At 37.2% G+C, this 20,666-nt stretch overlaps 1 protein-coding gene across 3 annotated transcripts; it reads left to right on the top strand.

The window, feature by feature from the left end:
* Positions 1-2,008: 2,008 nt before the first annotated feature.
* LOC119776119 lies at positions 2,009-20,439 on the top strand. 3 transcript variants are annotated; one of them, XM_038274394.1, is made up of 3 exons: positions 2,009-2,139; positions 16,458-16,595; positions 19,746-20,439. In XM_038274394.1, the coding sequence occupies exons 1-3, from the start codon at positions 2,093-2,095 to the stop codon at positions 19,918-19,920; spliced, it is 360 nt and encodes a 119-aa protein (XP_038130322.1). In that variant the 5' UTR covers positions 2,009-2,092; the 3' UTR covers positions 19,921-20,439. The 3 variants fall into 3 exon arrangements, 2 of the variants coding, with proteins under 2 accessions (XP_038130322.1, XP_038130314.1); XR_005279740.1 differs by lacking the exon at positions 2,009-2,139 and adding an exon at positions 10,365-10,718; XM_038274386.1 differs by lacking the exon at positions 2,009-2,139 and adding an exon at positions 15,032-15,390.
* Positions 20,440-20,666: the final 227 nt, after the last annotated feature.

Below are 20,666 nucleotides of genomic sequence, written 5' to 3'. Positions count from 1 at the left end.
GCAGCTCACTGTATTCTCCTGGGGTTAACCCACAATAACCAGCTTCTATGCAGTTACTGGCTATCGCTTACCATTGTGGAAGGAGAAGGCTGACTCCCCCCAGTCTCTGCCTAGTTCTCTAGTTTTAGTCTTTCCTGCAAAACTCAGACAGCCCATTTCTTATGCACTCTGCTGATTTTGTTGGTTTTTGTTGCCTCTTGCCAGACAGGCCAATGGGTCTGGTGTGGGCAATGGAACAAGGAAAGTTTGTCCAACAGGGATTTCATATCTCTAGAGGATGTCCCAGGAATTCTCCTTCCTTGGGAATGTCCTAAAAAGGAGTTAATTGCGCCTACAGCATGAAAACAACATTTTGCTGGTCCAGCATTGTTGTATAGTTTGCGTCCATGTTCCAACTCATCATCATATTTATATATTCCATATGTATGCTGAATATTCTTTTTGACATCATCCTGGCTCTAATTCACTCTTTCATCTCTTGTGCCAACACCACAGCCATTTGGGCATGTATTCACAGGATATGACACACCAAAGGTCGTTTGATGGTGTATTACTAACATAAATGCATTTAAGCACACAGGATTAGAACATCCAGGAAATAATATGCGATTAAGATTATGTTGAAAAAGAAATATCAAAAGTGGTATCAATTGTAGGACAAAAACAAATGCAGGTAAATCTGTAGCATAAATGCAATGGTGGCTCCCAAGAATGATTGCATTGGTAGAGCATGACATCTTCATCAGAATGCTTTCTCTACATTTGTCTTGCCAAATTAATAACAATGCCATCATTATATGGCACTCTGACCATCAAGTGCGGGCCCCAGAGATTAGACCCTCACATCTCCCTGGCTGTTCATCTATCCAACTTCCTAATGCTGCACGATTCCTGGGATTCCAGTGTTTGGAAGCGAAGAAGCAAGGTCTGTCCCCCTGGGCTGTTTGACTGCTTGTCTGACATCATAGACTGTGGCGTCTTATGATCCGTCGGCACAGAGAGACAATCTGACAGGCTTAATTTACAATGTCAGACCTTTCAAAACCATTTCCCCCTCATGCTGACAGCAATCCTGCATTTATAAATTAGCAGAAACATTAACCTTTAGACTGATTAGAACGGCTTCGGAGGGAGGCAAATTAACTTCCATTTGTTAGTGTCAGATTTTGGGTTCAAAAGGTACGAAAGAAAATGAAGTGAGGAGATTGAGTAGATAACGATATGCACCTCACTTCCTAAAATGAAATGTTTTGTCAGCCTTTTATTGATGAAGACAATTCAGTTTTTGATGTAGTGTGAAGCATGTTGCACTCCAGGTGAAGCCTGATAATTGCAGTCATGCACTCATCAAATACAGCACAAAGGTTGGATTGTTTTTAGAAAAGAGGATATTTATTCCTATTTTGTTTTTTTAGAAGATGTGACCCAAAAAAAGTGATGCAGAGAATACAGAAATAAAAGATAAAATTGCAATTAAACAGGATAATTTGTTTAAAGGGAAAACAAGTCAAATAAGACTGATATGAGATCTCCTCTTTGCCATCAAAATGCAACATTGCTGTCCAGTTACATCACTGTAATTGCTAACTTGTGTCTATCAAACCCAGAAAAGTCTTCACACTTTGGCATGTAACAGCTTGTCATGAGGAACTGTTGCAGCAATATTTGTGGCTATTACCCTAATTAGAGGAAAGAACACAGATGGTGTTGTTTCACAAACTCACAGACTGAGAATCAAAATGTCATCACTGCCAGAATTAGTGATGGTCTGAGAAAAAAAAAGATATTTGAAAAAAAAAAAATCACTTCACTTCTCACAGCGGCCCAGCTTTAATTTTCAGAACTTCTTTCTTCTCCCCTAGTGAAGCTGACATTAAATGGGCTCACTTCCTTGATACAGAAAAAAACATGATCTTTAGTGGTGAAACAATGGTACTCTGGTACCATATGCTGCGCTTAAGCACTGTAAGACAGCTGTGAAGTCTGAGTGTTCCTGGATATAGGCCAGCTCCCAGAAGAAGCGTATAACACTGCTTGGAAAATGTTTCCAGCAAGAGCAGGAAGAAGCCACTTTTCATGAAGCAACTTCCAGATGCAGGACAACGAAGATGAGACGAGTGCATATGTGTGTAAAAGCATGTGAGTGTGTATTTTTCCATGTGTATGTCATTACTTTTTCACATTTATGCCAAGTAGGCCTACTCTCAAATACCATCTCACTAATGAAGCAACCAGAATATTATAATGGCCACACTTTTAAGTGACAACTCATTTTTTTACATTTTAATTTCTGTTAGAATTTTGAGAGAATAACCTCTGATTCAATGCTTTTTAATCTTAACTGTAAATTGTGCATAAATCATGTTTTTAAACAACTAATAACAAGACAGATATCAACATCAGATATCAACATCTAATATTTCTGCACAGCCATGCAAGAGGTAAAGGCAGATATATTGCTGCGCTGCTTTTGAAACTGACTTTATTACTTACCCCCATAGAAACTGTCTGTCAATCAGATCAGGCTCCTTCACAGAGTAGCCCAAGGGTAGAGTACCAGCGCACCTTCACAACAATGTTACATTGTTCACTACATATAGCATATCTACCACAGAGAGGCAGAGGATTCAATAAGGAGACCATAAGGAAAGATGAACCCCTTTGTTGAGGAGGAATGCTCTGGATTCTCTCGCTGAGTGGAGCCTTTATGTCTTCCTTGAACATGGTTATGATGAGGTGAAAAGTTTCCAATAACTGTACATTGCCCTTAGCTGGGATTAAAGTGAATCTTTGCCCAATGAAGGGCATATCTTGGATTACATATCCATTCTTTGCCAAAAGGGTGAATTTATCGCTGTAACTCCTTTTTTGATTTTAATTCTTTGGTACAAAAATTTAGATTTTTATCAAACCTGCAGAACTTTATGAATTATCTTTGGGATTCGCTTGAAGGCTATTACACAGTAAAAAGACAAATTTAGAGAGGACAAATACTAGTTAAAATCAATAATAATGCCTAAGGATGCCTTATGCATAGGGGGGCTATTACTACAGTACTCAGCACAGCCATTTATTGTTTAAATCCCAACCCTGAGACCTTCCCCACATGTCTGACCCCTTCTCCCTACCAGATTCCAGTATGATTAAATAAAGGGAATTACTCTTCACAAAAACCTTAAAAATGTTTTCAGTGAATAGTTTAGGAATTACAAAGAGTAAAGAATTAAAATAATGCTACTTAATGTATTTATAATCCTTGAATACTGGGAACTAACATAATCAAGCTTATTATCTATCTTCAAGTAGATACACTGACTGCATATTTTTAAACTATATTTTATTGTTTATACTCTACCAATTTGTTTTATCAGTTGAAAACCATGAGATAATTCCAGTTATCCTGTTCATAGACATAAAGAACCAAGGGATGAGGTATTATCACTGCAAATCAAAGGCCCAAGGTTAAGGTGGTGCAGGTAAACAAAATGGGAAAGGTATTAAAGAAAAATAACGAGATCTTTTCATTTGAACATCGTCTGACTTTAGATTCCCTCTTTAGAGGGATAGAAAAAAGTGCTAAGTTAGCCCCTACTCATTACTGTTTAGAGTAGTATTGACTTTAGCCTCGAGTTAGGACTGGATAAAATGGTGTGAGGGCTTGTCCTAAGTGATTACATTAAATTAGAGTACTGTCTCAATATAAAACAATACTGTTTGTACACTTTTCACTCAGGCTTTAACACATACAAATAACTTAAAAAGCTGCATGGACAATATATATATATATATATATATATATACATATATATATATATATATATATATATATATATATATATATATATATATATATATATATATATATATATATATATATATGGGGTTCATTAATCAGCTTGTTACTGCACATGAGCATACACACATTATCCCACTCACTCTGCTATCTCCCAGTCACACTCAGTCACACAGTGTTGGTACAGTGTCTGGTCCTGACAGCTGAGTTTTAATTGGCCAGGGTGGTGCAGCACGGGCCGCTGTCATTTGCCTGGCAGTTTGAGGGGTTGTGGGACAGGCCCCACCATGGGGGCTGTCAAACGGCCCACAGTCTCCACGGGAACCCCCCACCGTGGGTGTCCCGCCTAATTTGGGAGTGTGCAGACAAAGCGCCAATTAAGAAGGGCTTTAAACAATCAAACAGAGTTCCTAAGGGCCCGCAGACACTCCATGGGGTACTAAGAAAAGACAGACAGTCAGAGATACGAACACATATTTTCATGGATGATGGTACACATGCAGGGAGGCAAAAATTAGAAAGGTAAAAATAGACTGATGAGGACCTGATCTGAAGACATAATTAATGCTTTGTCAAAGGAATGCTGGGAAGAACTTGAGCTCAGACATTCTTCCAAATTGAACCTAAAATTAAATGTGACTGATGAGTGCACAAAGGAGAAAAAACAATTTACACTAAATGTTATAATGGAACCAACTGTTCAGCAACATCTCTTTGAGATCTTTTTAATGTTCTGAAGAAATTTCCGCTAACATAAAAAGAATACACTGCTGACATTTTGAAATAAATCAGGAGGAAAACTTGCTACAAGCTTAAAAACAACAACCCTCTTGCATCTGGCTGCATTTGCCTGCCTCCAGTCCCATGGAAGGAAGCACCACTGACTGATACTACCCACCAAACTGATGAACCTTGCATTTTTAAGAGCAGAATAGTGCCTTTAATGTATATCTCTGTCACTCCCCTCCTTTTGCCCCATCTTCTACTATGAGCTTCCATATGCCACTTCCATATGGCCCTGCACCCTCTCCTGACAAGCACATAGCTAAAGCCCATCCATCATTCTAGGGAGTGCACTCACTTGTTATCAGCTCAGGCTGGCGCTGGGGGACTGGAGAAGAAAGCTGAGGATAACAAAAATTAGACAAACCAACTGGATTTCTCTAATGTTTTGTTGGAGAAGCATCATTTGGCTGTAAAAGTTATTTTAGACCCCACCCCCAATCTGAACACATTTTTTTTAATTGTAGATTTCCCGATATGAGATTGAAGATGGAGATGTGGCCCTTTACTTCAATGGCTGTTTGAGTCAATGTATTGAGGGAGAGTAGGAACATAATCCAAGTTGTCCTGGAGGGGGAGATACAGGCATGCAGACAAGCTAGTGCAAAAAAAAAAAACTGGAAAAAAAAGCACATCAGATGTTTAAGGGAAAAAGAAATAGAGAAATGGTATAAAGATTAGCACAATAAAGATAATTATGATGATGATGAGGATTATTATTAATACCATGACCATTATGAGGATTATTATTATACAAACTATTATTGTTAGAAATGAATTACTAGCTATGAAATAACATGAAAAATGTTATATAATTATATTAGTGTTACTATTAATTATATTCACAATTGAAACATGAACAGTTAAATACTATGGAATATAGTCAGAAAATTGACAATTAAAATACAAATAAAATAATATCATTAAAATGATCAAAATTGAATCCTTCTTATATTTTTTTTATCTATCAAAAGCTACTGGGGTACTGGAGTATATGTTTACACAATTTGCTTCATAAAACAAGCTGAAAGGTAAATAAACTCCAACATCCAGAATTGTAACTGAACCAGAAAAATCTGGACAGAATATATCATCCCTTATGTACAGTAGAAAAAATAAACACTGTCCTTAAGACCAGATGCTGCCCTAATTCATGATGTTTATCAACTCTCCTATAAACACAGAGCACAGACAGTTTACATTTCTATTAGAGAGAATGTTCTGCGCTCTCTCAGTATTAAGAGAAAAATACATCTTCAAGCACACGTGGTCCGAAACAGACGACGACACTTGTGTATTATATTTCATTTTTTTTCAAAACAGTACTGTAAAACCTATAACAATATCTGCCAGAGCCAGACAGTTTTACAGAGCGCACCATCAACACAGAGTATCCTTCCGTATCTTTTACATGCTTGAACCATATTTCCTTACATGACTCCAGCAGGACCATCAGTCTGCTGGATGTAAACGGCGAAGGAAAGTTGGATCGATCCAGAAGGAAGGTAAATAGAACACCTATAGCACAGGCAGCATCCTAATTCTGGTAGAGATCATTTACCAGAACATGTGCAAACTAATTATAGTGCAATGAAAGAAAATGAAATGTGTTGTTTGGAGCAACACTCTGTAATCTGAAGAATAAAAGTGTGAAAAATGCATCCACCTTGAAGCTCGAGGGAAAGGGTATGGAAGACGATGCGTCTTGAGATAAGAATGATGACAAGGGCGAAGTGGAAGTTGAGGCATTATGGCCATTTAGTGATATCAGTGGTGCCAGATATTCTATCTTGTGGACCATTTTGCCTCCAAGTGCTTGTATACCCTGCATAGTGGTCACACTAGCAGTTGACAGAGCAGGGCATCCGTAATTTTAAACCCCATTAACAATCATTGTATTTATTTATGAACCTGGGGTTGGTTTTGGTATGCATTGCTGGCCACAGAACGATCCCTGTCTGTGGGGGAGCCTCACCTCCTTGTAGACACTGTGATACCATGAATTATTGAGTAAGTGTAAGAAAAAGAGGCAACTTAATTGTAATATGTGGCCTTGTTATTGGCTCAAACCTTTTGTGTCCTCTTAGCTTTAATTAACACAGAGGGGAAAGAGGTTGGTCTATGAAAAGGGAACAAGTTTCTGTGAATGTGCCCCGTTTTGTTAATGTTTATGAAGATATTATTCTGGATAGATAGCAGCAGATTTAGGAGGATGTAGTTTCTTGTTTTTTGCTCTTTTTATGTATGCAAATACAAACAATTGATAAATTGGTAAACATGAACGTTTAACATCCAAAGATATTAACTGATTAATGGTATTTCTTCTTGATTAATTGATTGATTATTAATTTTCCTTGATTTTCCTTGATCCAGCATCATTTATAGAATGGTATACTTCTATGCAAAAAGAAAAAGGAAAAAGAAATGTTATAAAAACTGAGCAAGACTTGTATGTGATGATGAACACAGTTACTGAAATACACAAAAACAAATAGCTTTCTTTTGGAATCGTCTTTCTCAATAACAAGCAGTTTTTGATGGTGAGTAATCAATACATGAATGTACAGCAAATGCAAAAAGTTCTCTCTCAAAAAAAAATTATGTTTTTTTGCTTGACCCCTTATTTTATATATATATATATATATATATATATATATATATATATATATATATATATATATATATATATATATATATATATATATATATATATATATATATATATATATATATACACTATATTGCCAAAAGTATTTGCTCACCCATACAAATTATTGGAATCACGTGTTCCAATCACTTCCATGGCCACAGGTGTATAAATTCAAGCACCTAGGCATGCAGACTGTTTTTACAAACATTTGTGAAAGAATGGGTCGCTCTCAGGAGCTCAGTGAATTCCAGCGTGGAACTGTGATAGGATGCCACCTGTGCAACAAATCCAGTCGTGAAATTTCCTCGCTCCTAAATATTCCACAGTCAACTGTCAGCTGTATTATAAGAAAATGGAAGTGTTTGGGAACGACAGCAACTCAGCCACGAAGTGGTAGGCCACGTAAACTGACGGAGCGGGGTCAGCGGATGCTGACGCGCATAGTGCGAAGAGGTCGCCAACTTTCTGCAGAGTCAATCACTACAGACCTCCAAACTTCATGTGGCCTTCAGATTAGCTCAAGAACAGTGCGCAGAGAGCTTCATGGAATGGGTTTCCATGGTCGAGCAGCTGCATCCAAGCCATACATCACCAAGTGCAATGCAAAGCGTCGGATGCGGTGGTGTAAAGCACGCCGCCACTGGACTCTAGAGCAGTGGAGACGCGTTCTCTGGAGTGACGAATCGCGCTTCTCCATCTGGCAATCTGATGGACGGGTCTGGGTTTGGCGGTTGCCAGGAGAACGGTACTTGTCTGACTGCATTGTGCCAAGTGTAAAGTTTGGTGGAGGGGGGATTATGGTGTGAGGTTGTTTTTCAGGAGCTGGGCTTGGCCCCTTAGTTCCAGTGAAAGGAACTCTGAATGCTTCAGCATACCAAGACATTTTGGACAATTCCATGCTCCCAACTTTGTGGGAACAGTTTGGAGCTGGCCCCTTCCTCTTCCAACATGACTGTGCACCAGTGCACAAAGCAAGGTCCATAAAGACATGGATGACAGAGTCTGGTGTGGATGAACTTGACTGGCCTGCACAGAGTCCTGACCTCAACCCGATAGAACACCTTTGGGATGAATTAGAGCGGAGACTGAGAGCCAGGCCTTCTCGTCCAACATCAGTGTGCGACCTCACAAATGCGCTTCTGGAAGAATGGTCAAAAATTCCCATAAACACACTCCTAAACCTTGTGGACAGCCTTCCCAGAAGAGTTGAAGCTGTTCTAGCTGCAAAGGGTGGACCGACGTCATATTGAACCCTATGGATTAGGAACGGGATGTCACTTAAGCTCATATGTGAGTCAAGGCAGGTGAGCAAATACTTTTGGCAATATAGTGTATATATATATATATATATATAGGGGTCAAGCAAACACAACAAAGCACCAATATGCCAACAAAGTAGGTATTGTATTAGCATTTCCTTTGCACTTCTTTGATTGGACCATTTTTCTTTTGAAGCTTTTTTCTTTTGCATGGGTTCTTTGTTATTATCTGTTTGCATAATTTCTGCTTTTGGAGTGCTTTTTGAAATTGATGTGAATTTATTCATCTGCAGGGCGTTTCCACCCCTCAGCCACTGTTGGTGTGGTACATCAGAAAAAAACATATTCCAATTCGGTTAATTCCCATAACAGGGGCAAAACTCCATCTACCAAGAGGACCTGTTTTTTTTTTTATTTTGTTCTTTTCTCTTGTAGGCCATGGCATACTGTGAGCTTTATGACCAATGTCACTGAAGGCTCAGAAGCCAACCCACAAAACTTAGTGACTAGCATTAGGTTATGTGACTGTTGTTAAGTTTATGTCAAGAAGCCTTGTTATAATGCAGAAAAAAATCAGTTAATTACTTTTTATGTTTATTCCAAAAACAGAAAAAATTAAAACAAGTTCTTAGCTCCAATGAAGCCTTACATCTGATGTGTTTGATTTAAGCACCTCAGATGTAACAACAAGAAGCTTTAGTTTCATGATTTGCTCTCTGGAATACGTTACAATAAATAAGGGCAAAAAAGCCTCTGTTTATTTTAGAGTCCTTTTTACCTCCTGCCACGGTTAGCCCCTGCTTAAGTCTGGCCAAGTTGATATGCATGTGTTCAGATATGTTTTCCTCATGTTTTTTCCCTGTATCAATAAAAAGTAAAAAAAAAAAAAAAATAGGTCTATCCCCATCCAAAGCTCTTTTACTTCAAAGTGACTTCTGACTGATCAAAAACCCACGGAGCAGCTTTATTCTGGTCCTTCAAATCCATGAAGGCCAAAAAAATGTTCCCCCGATCAAACAGTGTGTCTGATCCTGCCCATGTGTCTCCAAACAACAAGTGCAGCCAATATGGCCACCTCTCTTCACGCTCCCTGGGTGGGACACTCCACCATTGCCCCCCGGCGACTTCAAAAGACCCCAGCGTGCCACGCTTCACTGACAGACAGGCAAGGAGGCTGTCCGATGGAAACAAAAAGCTCAAGCGTTTTACCATCAAAGAGGACAAAGCATTGTTGTGGTCAGTGTCGTGTCACGTGTCATGTTGGATGGCGTGGCGGGAGCTATGTTGGTTGTTTTGATGTGCAGTGGGAATTTTTTACAGGGTTGAAGATAGCTGTGCATGTGTTCAACCACAGTGCTGAGACTCCATCTATCAAAATCAAGTGTCAAAACAGACCATCAGGGAATTTTCTTTTTATATATATATATATATATATATATATATATATATATATATATATATATATATATATATATATATGGAATCAAACTTTTAAAGCAAGGATTAGAATGTTTCCAGCTTAATTTCCTTAAGGCTGACATTCAAACATATTCTGGTGTAAGCACTTTTTCTTTTGCCCTCCTCTACTTTCCTGCCACAATCTCTACATGCCACTGGCGACCATTACAGGAAAACATTGCTGCTATGTTTTCTCTCATGAAACCGTCTCTTCTCCCTTTTTGCCCGTTTTCCTCAAAATATGTGTCATCTTTTTACATGATATATCTAGACCTGCAGGAAAGCCCTCCCTGTCCAGCGATTTGTTCAACAGACAGTCTAGGGAGGGTTATTGGGGGTTGGGGTGGTCAGAAAGTGGAAGTGGAGGAGGAGGAAGATGGGAAGTCCCCTTAGCAGAGAACTCAAAGGGGAAAATGTGAAGAGGGCTTTGGTTCATACTTCCGTCAGCCATATCAGCTGGGATAATGTGTTTGCACGTATGTGAAAGAATCCCTGAGAGTGAGCAGGAGAGCCGTGATCTGAATAATGTCAACCCGGCACTCGCTGCAAAGAGGTTTCCATAGCAGGTGGTCTGGCTCAACCACCATCTGGAGACCTTGATGGCAAGATAAGCTTTGTTATTTACAAACCAAAAACTTTGTTTAGACAAACCCTCTAAAAGCCACGTGATGGCCAAAAGAAACACCAAGGCTCGCTGTTGTTTTTAACCACTGAGAACCGAGGGGGAACGAAGAATGTCATGCTGAATTTCCCCCAAAGCCACAAAGAATGCCAAGTAAGTCAATAAATAGACTATTAGAATAAAATTGCAGAGGTTTTGCATGCCAGAGTGAAAAGCTCATGATCCTTGTTACACAAACCTTCATAAGAACTGTTAATATGAATGCGTTATACAGTTTTGTGGTAATAAGTTTGGAAGCACTAGAAATAAAACAAAAAAATGTATTATTATACTGGAAATATTGAGCTAAAAATAAGTACTTGACAGAAGTATGTTTACCCATCATTTAAGGAGGCAACATCATCCTTCAGTGGAACCAGTATTTTGGGCCTTAAAATAAAATAAAAAAATATATATATATTGCTTTTGAAATAAGATTCTATGGTAAAAAATCTTATTTGATTTGCAGGTAACTGCTACTTACCTACTCAAATCAAGTTAACAAAATTAAACCTACTTTTAGTTAACCTTAAATGCATTTGAAAAATTTTGTAGCGTATTTTTGAACCTGTTAAAACACATTTTACCTCATGTACCTCAACATTTGCATATTGATGTAAATGTTTTAAAACATTGATAAATGATAACTATAGTGTCTTCATTTAATTTATTATTGAATTCATAATAATTATACTGTGGAAAAACTTAGATTGGACCAAATATTCATGCTGCTAATGATCAGGCCACCAGATTTATGATAAATAACTAAATTTAAGCCTAAGAATCTCTCTGCAGCAGCTCTAACATAAGGATGAAATAGATTAAGGTGGGTCTGAAACACCCTGGGGTAGATGGCAACACTTTCCATCTGATTTTGTTGGGTATAAAAATGATGATGAACATGATTACAAAGGAATGAGCGACAACCATCCCAACATGTGCCTGCAATACTAATAGAGATCTGTTAAGAATATCAATTTGATCATCATCATCATCTGCTTCTTCTTTAAATCACTACTATGAATGAAATAGAGCACATTGTATTTCATACAATATATATAACATGGTCTACATTAGAATTGTGTTGCACTTACCTCACAAATGATGTTCGTGACTCTGCAACCTCTTCTATCCTTTTGTTTACAGCACTTTGTCCCAAATGGTGTTCTCTTGTAGGTCAGTTTCTTTATGCTGCTGAATGTAATATGGGTTGGAAAGCTAGAATAAATGTTTTGACATGTGTCTTTTCACATGCACATACCCTATTATTTATATGTCCGGATTTATGACTCACCAAATACAGCAACACTCTTTAATAAAGTAATTTCTTGCTACTTTTCTTATAAATTTTTCCCAAAGCAGTTTGCCAACATCTTTCATTATTGTTAGCTTGTTTCCTCTCTATTCAAATACGACTGCTGATCTGTAAAATAATTAATTGCGGTTTAAGTTAATAATCTTTTAAAAATAATATTTAAAGCTTATTTCTGTCAGTGCATTTCTTCTCTTTGCTGCAAAACATTAAAAAAAATTGTGTTTTATCTACTCTCTGCAGCTTAACAGAATTAGATGCAACCCAGTCTCAAAAACTGTACCTTAAAAATATATTACAATATGACTTTAAGAAATGGTCACACCAAAATAACCAATGGGTTTCCCTAACTAAAAAAAGGATAACAGTACAACAGTTATTGGGAGTTTGTCTATTTATTAAAAGTGTTAATTCATTTCTGTTTCAGGTAGTTGTAGCCCCTGCTATCGTGTTGCAATGTGTGTCTCTTTAAAACAGGATCTGTTTGACAAGAATACAGACAATCTAAAATGTGTAAAAGTAGTGAAACAAATTGCCCATTTTTACATATGTTCAAAAGAATTTAATATTGCAAAATTAAAACCATGTGTCATTTGTACTTTAAAGGTACAGAGTTATAATTACAGCTATTTACAGGTATTGCTGGTATATATAATCTATATGTATGTTATTTATCATCACATATGAACTGAAAGTCTCAATCTTTAGGTTTGCCTTGCCTTAGAAATTGCTATTTATTATTACATAGGAGTGGGTTTGTATTTGTGGAGGCAGACATCTTTTACACTATGGCAGCACAAAGCTGAAAAACTAGTTACTGTGCAGATCGCCACTATGCTCAAATGGGACTGTAGAGAGTTATGGACCTACATACAATTCTACACATACTTATAAACTACTATTTATAATAATATTATTATATCTATGTAAACTAGACTTATAATGGCCACCATCAGCAACCAAGTGGTTGTTATGAAGATGACCAATTTAAATCGCCGGTTGTTGCGTTTTTGTTTGTAGGAAAAAAATCGCACCTGCTTGGCGCTGCTAGATCAAGTAGAGAGCTGAGGAGCACAGCGGTAGCTCGGAGAGGCCTGCCAGGAAACAGATCGCTGATGCCCAGAGGCTACAGCTGGCCAATAAGACAGGTCTGAAGGCAGGGTAAAGTGGCTGTGGCTTATTGTGAGGAGGATGGCGTGACATAGGAGGACCCAGCCAGGTCGACAGAGCAGGAAGAGACGACATTAGGCCAAGGCAAGGCCCTGGAGGCTAACTGCTAGAGATAGACAAGGGCCCGCTAAGGATCAGAGAATCGTGTGACTAGAGTGAACGGTGGAGAGAAGAAGCAGCTGATCTGTGTCTGTGCTGGAGTTAGGATTTGAAAAGGTCTAAATTAAAACAGGATTTTAAAAACCTTGATACTTGATAATGTGAATAAATCTCAGCATCACTTGACAAGGTAGATAAAGCAATGTCGCAGAAGCCAGGCTTCCAGTCAGATTTTCGATATGTGTAGAAAATGCATCAATAGGCATCTTGGCTTCATTAAGAATGGTGAAAAAGTGTTTGTTTTTTTGTTTTGTTTTTTAACGATAGTCCTGTAACCCTCATGATGACCTGTAAACTGAGAAAGTTTTGCATCTTTTCCTGAAGAAAACTGTAAATGAAAATATTTGTTCTGGCTGTTGCTGTGTTTTATCATCCTGCATTGATGGAAGGCATACATCGAAACCTATTGTTGGTAAATGGAATTTTAACCCTCTGAACCATTATATTGAAATTTGAAAGTAGCTGGCAGTGACAATTTTAAAAGTTCTTTAGAAACTAGGTCATTGTCATTGTCAACACACATGTTTTTTAACCTTCTTTGTACTTCCTCTGAATATCTTTCCTCCATGCAGCTCTCACTCCTTTACCAGTAATTGGGGTGTAATACAGGCCGACTGCATTAAACCATTTCCACTAAGTGAAATATGTGTCTTGTCAGGGCTGCTCATTCATTATTAATCTGTTTGTTCACATATGTAACAAACCTTGAAGAAAAAAAAAGGTGTTTATAGGACTTTACGTCTGAGAAGCAGTTGGTGATGTCATGCAGAGGACGTGCTTGCAGGGTGATTTCTTCTAAATATTGTTAACAAATTCTTGCATCAAGTCAAATGGGATGTTGTTTGATTGAAAGGGAAAAAAAATCAGACTGCTACCCATTTATTTAGAATCATGCCGAAAATCTCTGCTTGCCCCATGTACATGTCACTTTTTTTTTTACCCTGTCCTTTAGGTAACTATGAAAACAAAGTCGCTGTGATACTGTCATAACTGAGCATACTTGCTGAAAATTATTTCCAGATGTTCCTTATACAATAATGCATTTGCTACAGCAATAAAAATACTTTTGATTACATTTTTCCCCTCAAAGAATAGCTAGAGCTCTTATTGCAGCTGGAACAAAAGCAGATGAAAAGGCTAAGGAAGATCAGAGGGATATGATGAGAGGTTGGAATTCTAGAAAAAAAGATTTGATAGAATTTTACTACAGCTTGAGAGAAGAGATGGAGTGCAGCTTTCACTTTGCAAGCAACCCAGAATTTATCGCCTCGTTGCAGGAGCAAGCAAGGAAATTAAGTGATAAGAAAATCAATTGAATCCTCCTGAATCCTTTGCAAATGTTTAAAATTCCCAGCCAATGTGCAGAGAATGCAGACAGCGAAGGGAACAGGAGAAGTAAAAGGTTCCAGGAGAGGACATGGCTGGGAGTGGGGGTCGATAGGCGTGGAGGAGAGGGTCATCAATCACATCTGGGTGACACAATGAAATCTGACCGCAGCCCAACATGTTTTAATGCGGCATCCATTAGAGCCCTCAAATAAATTGCAATTTGGAAAACAGAACACAATACCAGCCAAGTTTTCCTCATCCATCTTGTGGTGTGTCATGTAATGTAATTGCGTTGTTAATTTATCCAAGAATTTCCTTGGTACACCATTTCATCCACATTGGTTAATTTCCCTGTAGAGTATATTTTCCCTTTCCCTCAGTCAGCCCTCCCCTCCTCTAGCTGTGCAGCCAGCAGGGGCAGAGTAATGTTTCTGCTTAGCGTGGCATTAGTCGAAGGGCTAATCAAAGCACTGAAGTCCGTGACACTTTATCAATGTTTGGCTGCGTGCCGACCAACCTTGCTGTTGTGCAGATCCAATCAGGCCTCCGCTGGCTGTCATTACGTCTCGGTGACAGCAGGATCACTCAAAAATGCCTGTGGAGTACATCGATAGTATTGACAGTTGGGGGCATTAAAAGCTGGGAAGCAGCGGCACCCAATCGGAGAACAGAGAGCCGACACTTCCTGCGTCCGAACCAAGGCTTTAAAGAGAACCAGGGAGAAGACAAGAGTTGGAAAGATGTATGGACATGTCTGGGATATAGGCAAAAATCAATGCACTGCTTAAAGAAAAAGGAAGAAGAAAGAGATGCAATGTGAGCAGTTTGTTTATTTTAATGAAGCTTTTTGGTTTCTTTCTTTTGGAGAAATTTATAAGTAAAAAAAAACAAATAAAACCAACTGAGTGGTTTATTAGTTATAGAGTCATGATTATGAAAAAAACAACACACATATATCTTAAAACACAAAACTGCAAAGGTACATCATGTTGGAGGAAAATCTGAAGGGTTCAGCTTTCAGTGGAAATAGAATTGTGAATAAAAGAAAACGAAAAAAATATTCAAATATGTTTTTCAAAATATTTTAAAGAGATTATGAGCAAATAAGGTTTTAGTCTTTTCATAGATTTCAGCTTTGTTCTCAGCAGGTTTTTCACCATCTTGACAGATATAAAAAAAAAAAAAAGCAAAACATGTACTTTTCATATTTTATAAAAGCCTTTTTACTATCTGCAATGCTTGATTAGTTTTGGAATGTGGCTTTATCCTATATGTGCTCTGTTTATTTCCCTAGTTCCCAAACTTTTCTTGTTGCCAACGGTGTAGTTGAACAACGTAAATTATACATTTCAATAGAATAAATCAAGATATCATTTAAATCACAAAACTGCTCCCTCTTAAGTGTAATTATTTAAGTTTAACTGTTTATTTCATTCTTTTATTTTTTGTTTTTTATATACCGGTACCTCTAAAAATCTCCTCCGAGGTTCTCTAATCATCACTGATAAATGTACCCCATTTTTAAAAACCAATGACCTACTGTATAATGCAATCTCTACTGGCCAAAACTACAGGTATCTTACACAGGCCTTTGCATGAGAACTCTAATCTTAATAACTCTTCTCCCCGTCACCTGACATGAGAGCTTGAGGAGATGGGAGCTTAGAGCTGAGGCTAGGAATGGCCCTGAGGGGAGAAATGGACGACATACTTTTGTCTCTCTCCTGGCACAGTCCTCAATGCATCTTCTCCCCCATCAACCCCATGAGGCTTGACAGACAGTGAGGAAGATAGAAATGATCAAAGGATGACAGAAGAGCGAGAGGAGGAGAGCCGACCAAAACAAAGACTCATTCTAAAGTTCCCCTGTGCTGGGTTTCTAGGTGTCTGACAGAGAGAGAGAGACGTGGACTCCACCCCTCAGGCAGTGCTCATTTCTATCAGTGGACACATCACAGGCAACAAATGAGGCCCTGTTATAGGATTCACCTGAATGCTACCTCATGCAGTACCTCCGAAAGGTATGCATTTATCCTGCTTGAACTTTTCTTGTTTTCACATGTTTAACAAGAAAATCTCTTTATATTCTATTTCAAATTTAAATGAATAATCATCTCAAAATATTGCAAGATTATAAGGCAAAATTTCAATTTTTCTTTTCAAGCAAACATCTGAATAACATCCATCTGTTAATACGTGCATAGAAAAGGCAAGATACCTGTATGTTTAGATTTAAAATTAGAATAAGAATAGCCAGAGTAGGCCTATGTATTTATGGTTTAAACAACAGAGCGCTGCTACAGTACATTCATGTAAAAGTCATATAACCATATATATATATATATATATAAAGCTTAAAGACAGGACTGCATAAGGAATTTACCTTCTACAAAAATATAGACCTTAATTTATTAGAAATTCACTTCTGAGGAGTCCTTTCTTTCTGCACGTGTATTTCTCTCTGCCCATTGGTTTCTTTCCTATATGGACTTGGAAAATGCAACAGTTCAGTTTGGACGATTCTAAACACTGATAGCAAACAACATTCTGGAGGCTTTGGTTATGAACATAGAAGATTTTCCTGAAAATTGTGGTGGAATTCAATTTGGATGAACAAGAGAGTTGTGTGTTTAGATAGTTTATTTTATTAAGCTCTTTTTATTACAAAAGGTTAGTTTTACTCATTATGATGACTTTATAGCTTAAGAAATAAAGTTTCATTTAAACTGGGAAAAAGAATGTAGTTTATTGTTTGTTAATTGATAAGTTTTAGTCTTTTTTTAGGCTTTGTTTAAGTCATGCTGTTGGGGCTAGCTTTGATGATTTGAAACCATCGGTAGCTCTACACAGAAGTTTACAAAATATATGCTGGCATTTCCACAAGATTTTTCGATTTACACACTTGATCTTTATAAAAACATCCAGAGGATCAGAATCAGACATTTTTCAGGCTTTGTGTTTTCACATGTGTTTCCCAGAGCAGGATCTTTTCCACGTTACTTTTTTTTGACACGAGGAATGTAAAATTTGGTTCAAGTGAGGTCTGATGCCAGACTACAGTTATAAGACATATATATCAGACATTGGCAGAAGATTACGAATAATAATAATAAAGAAAACACTAAGAGTTTATCATTTTGGACTTAAAAGAAGCTGCACCATATCAGGATTTTTATTAATTTTCTTTTTCATGTCTATTATTTTCATTTTATCTTAATTCATAAATATTTTCTGAGATGATAAAAAACCCACAGGCATTTTGACTGCAATGTGTTATTTTAAGCACCAAAATGTGGACGAATCTAGCAACTTGTACATTTAAAAATAAACTTAGCAGAGGCAAGGTAGACAGTGAGAAATTAAGATCAATAAAAAGTGAAATATGATGGAAGACATGAATGCAACTCTAACTGTATGCGACTATATATTTGCAATTATATTAAAACTGTTCATTGTTATATATTTTACTAAACACTAAGCAGTTATTGGTGATATGTAAAACGTCATTTCGTTTCTAAGGAATGTTTAACAGGAATGTACCATTTGAATGAAAAAAATGTTAAATAAAACATGAACTTTTAATTAATTTTTTTATTTTATGTATTCTTTTCAGGCATTTACATGCATTGAAAAATTCAAGTGAATGCCAGTTCATCAATTTAGATTTATAGGTCATATTATAAGAAACAAAAAAACGAATACATTTATCAAATATAAATACAATATATCAGATGAAAACTCAGACGCTAGATACATAAAATTGTATCCAAAATCTTTTTTTTTTGTTTCAGTTTGGATTTAACTCAAAACTTGCACATGTGTCCTACTAGCCTGTCATCTTGGTTTGCTACAAATCTGTCGTTCTGAGCAGTTTATACAGGAAAATCGTTACCACTTCCACTAAAATCACCAAAATAATGACTGAATCTTTCATGCACATCCAAAACATCGGTGCCTTTCAACCTCACAGACTGACCTCAAAGTCAAAGCAGCAGCAAGACATATTTATTTTTATGGGCTTGAAAGGTATAATCTAAAATTATTATGTGGATTTGGCTCAGATGCACATCTACATCAGAGAAGAAGAAAAAAAACCTCCACAAAACCAACATATGTCATCTCTTCATAAAATCTTCAATGGCAACTTTTTTTTTGAAATAATAATTTTCTATGTTCTTTTTTTATTTTTTATTTTTTAAAGTTGTTCAGTTGTTGAAGTTTTATTAGAATTTTATATAAAAAAATAATAGTCTAAGGCTTTGCATTAGTAACTTAACATCACATTTTTCTTTACATACTTAAGTGGTTTTATTCTCCCCACAAGCTCTCTTTCACCTATCATATTACCTTCTCTTTTTTATATAGTAGGAGTAAATAATATCCCAAAAGGAGGAAAGCAAGGAGGGGTTACCTCATTTTTCAAATCCCAGAGTCTCAGAGAAAGCCCAGGTAAACAAAGATGCTGTGGGGGGTCTCCAAAGTATTCACCCTTTTCATTTGCTCCGCAGAACCTGCCTTAGTCGATGCAGCTAAAGGTGATGAAGGGGCAAACCTGAGCTTGTATATCAGTTATTGTGATGACAAGTGGAAAAAAAAGAAAAAAAACATTGACAGGACTGAGATCCAACTTGATTCTCTGGACATGTGCATTATGAATTAGTTGTAGGTTCTTTATCAGTCAATGTCACAAACAGAGTGAATGTCTCAAACATTTTTTAGCAGTTGTACTTTCAGTTTACTTCCTGTAAAGTGCAGGTGCACAGATGTGATAAGCTGATGCAATTTTAACTACTTTACCGCTGTAAACTGATCAGACACTATAAGATTCATTGCTAATCTTAATTTAGTATTTAATGATGCATAATTATATATAACATTGTTATCTAAAATCGTCATCCACAGGTAGAGTTTTGATATAATAACCATGTTTTTTTCCTGATTTCTCTAGTTGCACCACTCAGTGCACTAAGGTAAATACAGCTAAAATGAAGTTATTTTAGGGTTGCATAATCTTGCCTCTGTGTTCATTATTTTTTTCTGATGATGTGGGTTGCTTTAAAACCTACAGACGCCTTAACCCATACAATTTAGTGAGTATTTTCTTATTTCTTAAAACATCAAGCCTCCTTAAAATCAGAAATTAATGCACATTGTTTGGGACTCCATTTCAGATTTGCTGAGGTCGAATTCAGCAGCTGTATCCTTAGAAGGCCACATTCTTCAGCCGATTACGCCAAGGCCTGTTCGGATTGGAAGACTCCTCACATGCAGCCGACAAATGCAGCTTTTTTCTCCCCTGTTTTGATGGACAGGTCTGCTGTATCCTACGTAGCCTTGGGTATCTAGCAGTTCATTGTAAATCCAAACAGGCCGGCTGCTCCATGCTCAGAGGAAAAAGGGAAAGGGCACGGAACCGTGGTAAATATATTGCAAGTGCAGTTAAATTAAATACAAATATGTGAATAGTTTTGTGTGAAATTAATGAAAATAGTTGTTTTAAATGGATATTTAGTCAGATATGTGGCGGGTAATGTTAGGTTTATTGAAAGGCTTTATCTGTCCTTTTGCAAACAGTGTTGGCTGATATTTACTGTAAGCAAAGATTCCAATATCTGTGGACTATAAATCTGGTATTTATTAAGTTTAGTTAAAAGCCTTCAGCTGATCCAAAATGCTGCAGCCATCGTTATAATGAAAATTAAAAAGAGAAATCATCTTACTCCTATTCTATTCTTTCTTTATTCTATGTTAAATCTAGAATAGAATTTTAAATCCTCCTTCTCACTTATAAAACTTTAACATATGGCCAGCTCCAACTTGGATCAGAGATCTGATTGTTCCTTATGTTGCAAACAGAGCAGTTTTCTTTTAGTCATCAGGCTCCTCTCCTGGGAAACCAACTACCAGTTTTAATCTGTGAGGCAGACACTCTGTCTACTTTTAAGGCTACGCTTAAAAGTTAAATTTTTGGTAAAGCTTATAGTTAGTGTGGCTCAGGTTATCTTGAGTATCTCTATAGTTATGCTGCTATAGGCTTAGACTGCTGGAGGACATAGGGACCACTTTCCATCACTCTGCTTTATTCTAAATGT

The sequence above is a fragment of the Cyprinodon tularosa genome, unplaced genomic scaffold, assembly GCF_016077235.1.
Source record: "Cyprinodon tularosa strain WSP-4 unplaced genomic scaffold, ASM1607723v1 ctg120, whole genome shotgun sequence".
Taxonomy (NCBI): domain Eukaryota; kingdom Metazoa; phylum Chordata; class Actinopteri; order Cyprinodontiformes; family Cyprinodontidae; genus Cyprinodon; species Cyprinodon tularosa.
This window is presented reverse-complemented; position numbering and strand designations above follow the sequence as displayed.

Bases quoted from the DNA above. Each gene is read 5' to 3' on its own strand.
- LOC119776119 (XM_038274386.1), top strand. From the start codon at position 15,068: ATGTTTGGCTGCGTGCCGACCAACCTTGCTGTTGTGCAGATCCAATCA. The intron at 15,391-16,457 runs GTGAGCAGTTTG...CTGGGTTTCTAG, and splicing joins GAAGAAGAAAGAGATGCAAT to GTGTCTGACAGAGAGAGAGA. The intron at 16,596-19,745 runs GTATGCATTTAT...ACTCCATTTCAG, and splicing joins TCATGCAGTACCTCCGAAAG to ATTTGCTGAGGTCGAATTCA.